The sequence below is a fragment of the Crocuta crocuta genome, unplaced genomic scaffold, assembly GCF_008692635.1.
Source record: "Crocuta crocuta isolate KB4526 unplaced genomic scaffold, BGI_CrCroc_1.0 scaffold650, whole genome shotgun sequence".
In the NCBI taxonomy this organism is placed as follows: Eukaryota; Metazoa; Chordata; class Mammalia; order Carnivora; family Hyaenidae; genus Crocuta; species Crocuta crocuta.
Genome location: NW_027532882.1, coordinates 244,048 through 245,999, shown reverse-complemented (window position 1 = coordinate 245,999; position 1,952 = coordinate 244,048). Strand labels below are relative to the sequence as shown.

At 67.1% G+C, this 1,952-nt stretch overlaps 1 protein-coding gene across 1 annotated transcript in view; it reads left to right on the top strand.

Annotated features, from left to right (window-relative positions):
* The window catches only part of ANGPTL4 (angiopoietin like 4), a gene marked incomplete at its 5' end in the record, with an annotated part of 5,972 nt that continues 4,020 nt past the window's right edge, over window positions 1-1,952 (top strand). The window contains 3 exons of the mRNA XM_077745724.1: window positions 1-221; window positions 367-526; window positions 641-758. Coding sequence (XP_077601850.1) covers window positions 1-221; window positions 367-526; window positions 641-758 — 499 coding nt within the window. The remainder of the gene's footprint in view (window positions 222-366; window positions 527-640; window positions 759-1,952) is intronic.

The window sequence follows — 1,952 nt, the reverse complement described above, 5'->3', positions numbered from 1 at the left end:
GGCCGCGCGGCGCCCACCGAGCCCCCCGAGCCGCCGCGCTTCGCGTCCTGGGACGAGGTGAACGTGCTGGCGCACGGGCTCCTGCAGCTCGGTCACGGGCTGCGCGAGCACGTGGAGCGCACCCAGGGCCAGCTGGGCGCGCTGGAGCGGCGTCTGCGCGCGTGCGGGGCAGCCTGCGCGGAGTCCGGAGGCGGCGCCGNGAGACCCTCGGCAGCCTGCAGGTACGTGCGCTCCTGCTGCCCTCCTGCGGGTCTCGAAGAACGTGGGCGGAAGGGGGGACGCACACCCGCCCCCCCCGGGCTCTCCCCCCCCCGGTCTCTAAGGAGGGGGGTTGGAAGGCCAGGCGAGCGGTAATGAATGGGAGAGGCTGGCCGCACAAGGCCGGGTCCTCACCGCCGTGCGCGCGCTCTCCCAGACTCAGCTCAAGACTCAGAACGGCAGGATCGAGCAGCTCTTCCACAAGGTGGCCCAGCAGCAGCGGCACCTGGAGAAGCAGCAGCTGAAAATAGAGAAGCTGCAGAGCCAGGTGCGCATGCCCGGTCCGGGGTTGGGGGCGGCGAGAGGGGAGAGGCAGAAGCTTGTCCTGTGGGCGTGCACTCAGAGCCAGCCAGACCTGACATCCTCCTTCTGTCCTGTGCAGGTGAGCCTCCTGGCCCCCATGCACCTGGGCCACAGGAGGGCCAAGCCCGGCCGGAGGAAGAGGCTACCCAAGATGGCACAGCTCGCTGGCCCTGCTCACAATACCAGCCGCCTGCACAGTGAGTGTCCAGCTCCCCTGCTGTCTGTCCTCCGGCAGCCCCTTCCCCCCAACCACTGCCACACCCCCACTTACCATTCCCGGCCCCCTCCTTGTCCGCTCCACCTTACCGAGAAGAGAGGCCCTGGCCCCGCGGTCCGGTGGGCTCACTGGTCTCTGGTAAAGGGCTGATGCGGGAACATCCCACCTCGTCCCTGGCCCTGGCCGGCTAGGCCACCCTACCCTTCTTCCTGGCAAGCCAGTGGCTCTCCCCGGAGCCCTGCTGGCCACTAACTAGAGCAGGGCGTGGGGTCTTTAAGAGGGTCCAAGAGGGACTTGAGCAGCAGGGGTGCGGGGAAGGGGGCGGTGCAGCCCGGAGACACCTTCCGGAAGGTTGGAATCTTCTCTGAGGACATACTGGTGGACAGGAAGGTGCCAGCTACGGAGCCTGGAGTTCTGACTGCGTGAAGAGAGAGGATCCCCCTGCCTGCGAGGGGGATTCTGAGCCCCCCTCCATCTTGGAGTGTAGCGCTAGGAGACAGGCCCCGGGCAGGGAACCCCCATCTCCCTGGTGGGACACACCACTCACTCTTGCATCTCTGACAAATCCAAGGCCCCTACCCCCCCCCACGGTGCCTCGCTCCTCTCTCGGTCCTGAAGTCCCTGATCATACCCGCAGAGACCATTGCCACCGTCACCGTCTGGGTCCTTCACTGCGCATCCCAGATGGCCCCAAACCTCCTGCCCCCGCAGCGTGTCTCTGTGGGTCTGGCACAGGCCCGCCCCCCCCTCCCCCGCCTTAGTTCAGGGCTCCAGACCCGGCTGGCCTCCCTGTGGTCCTCCTACCCCATCACCCCGCCTGGCATCCGTGGTCGTGTGCAGCCAGCTGGGTGAAAGTTCGGATTCCACCTTCACACCCCGGGGCTGCTTGCTGGCTGCCGCTGCCGCTGCCGGTTNTTCGGAGCCCGGCCAGCAGGCCTGGGTCTGGGCTGGAGGCTGTGAGGATGGGGGGTGCGTGGGTTTGGGGAGTCCCAGGCGCGAGGCTCAGCCCTGCCAAGTAGGGGAAGGTTCAGAGCTGGAGGAGACAAACAGCTGGTGCTAATGGAAGCCACATTGGTGGTTTGGCCCACTGCCTCCCCCGATTGGAAGGGAGGAAAGTAGGGGAAAGGGGAGCTGCTCCAGGGGCCGGAAAATGTCTCCAGTCACCCTGAGCCGG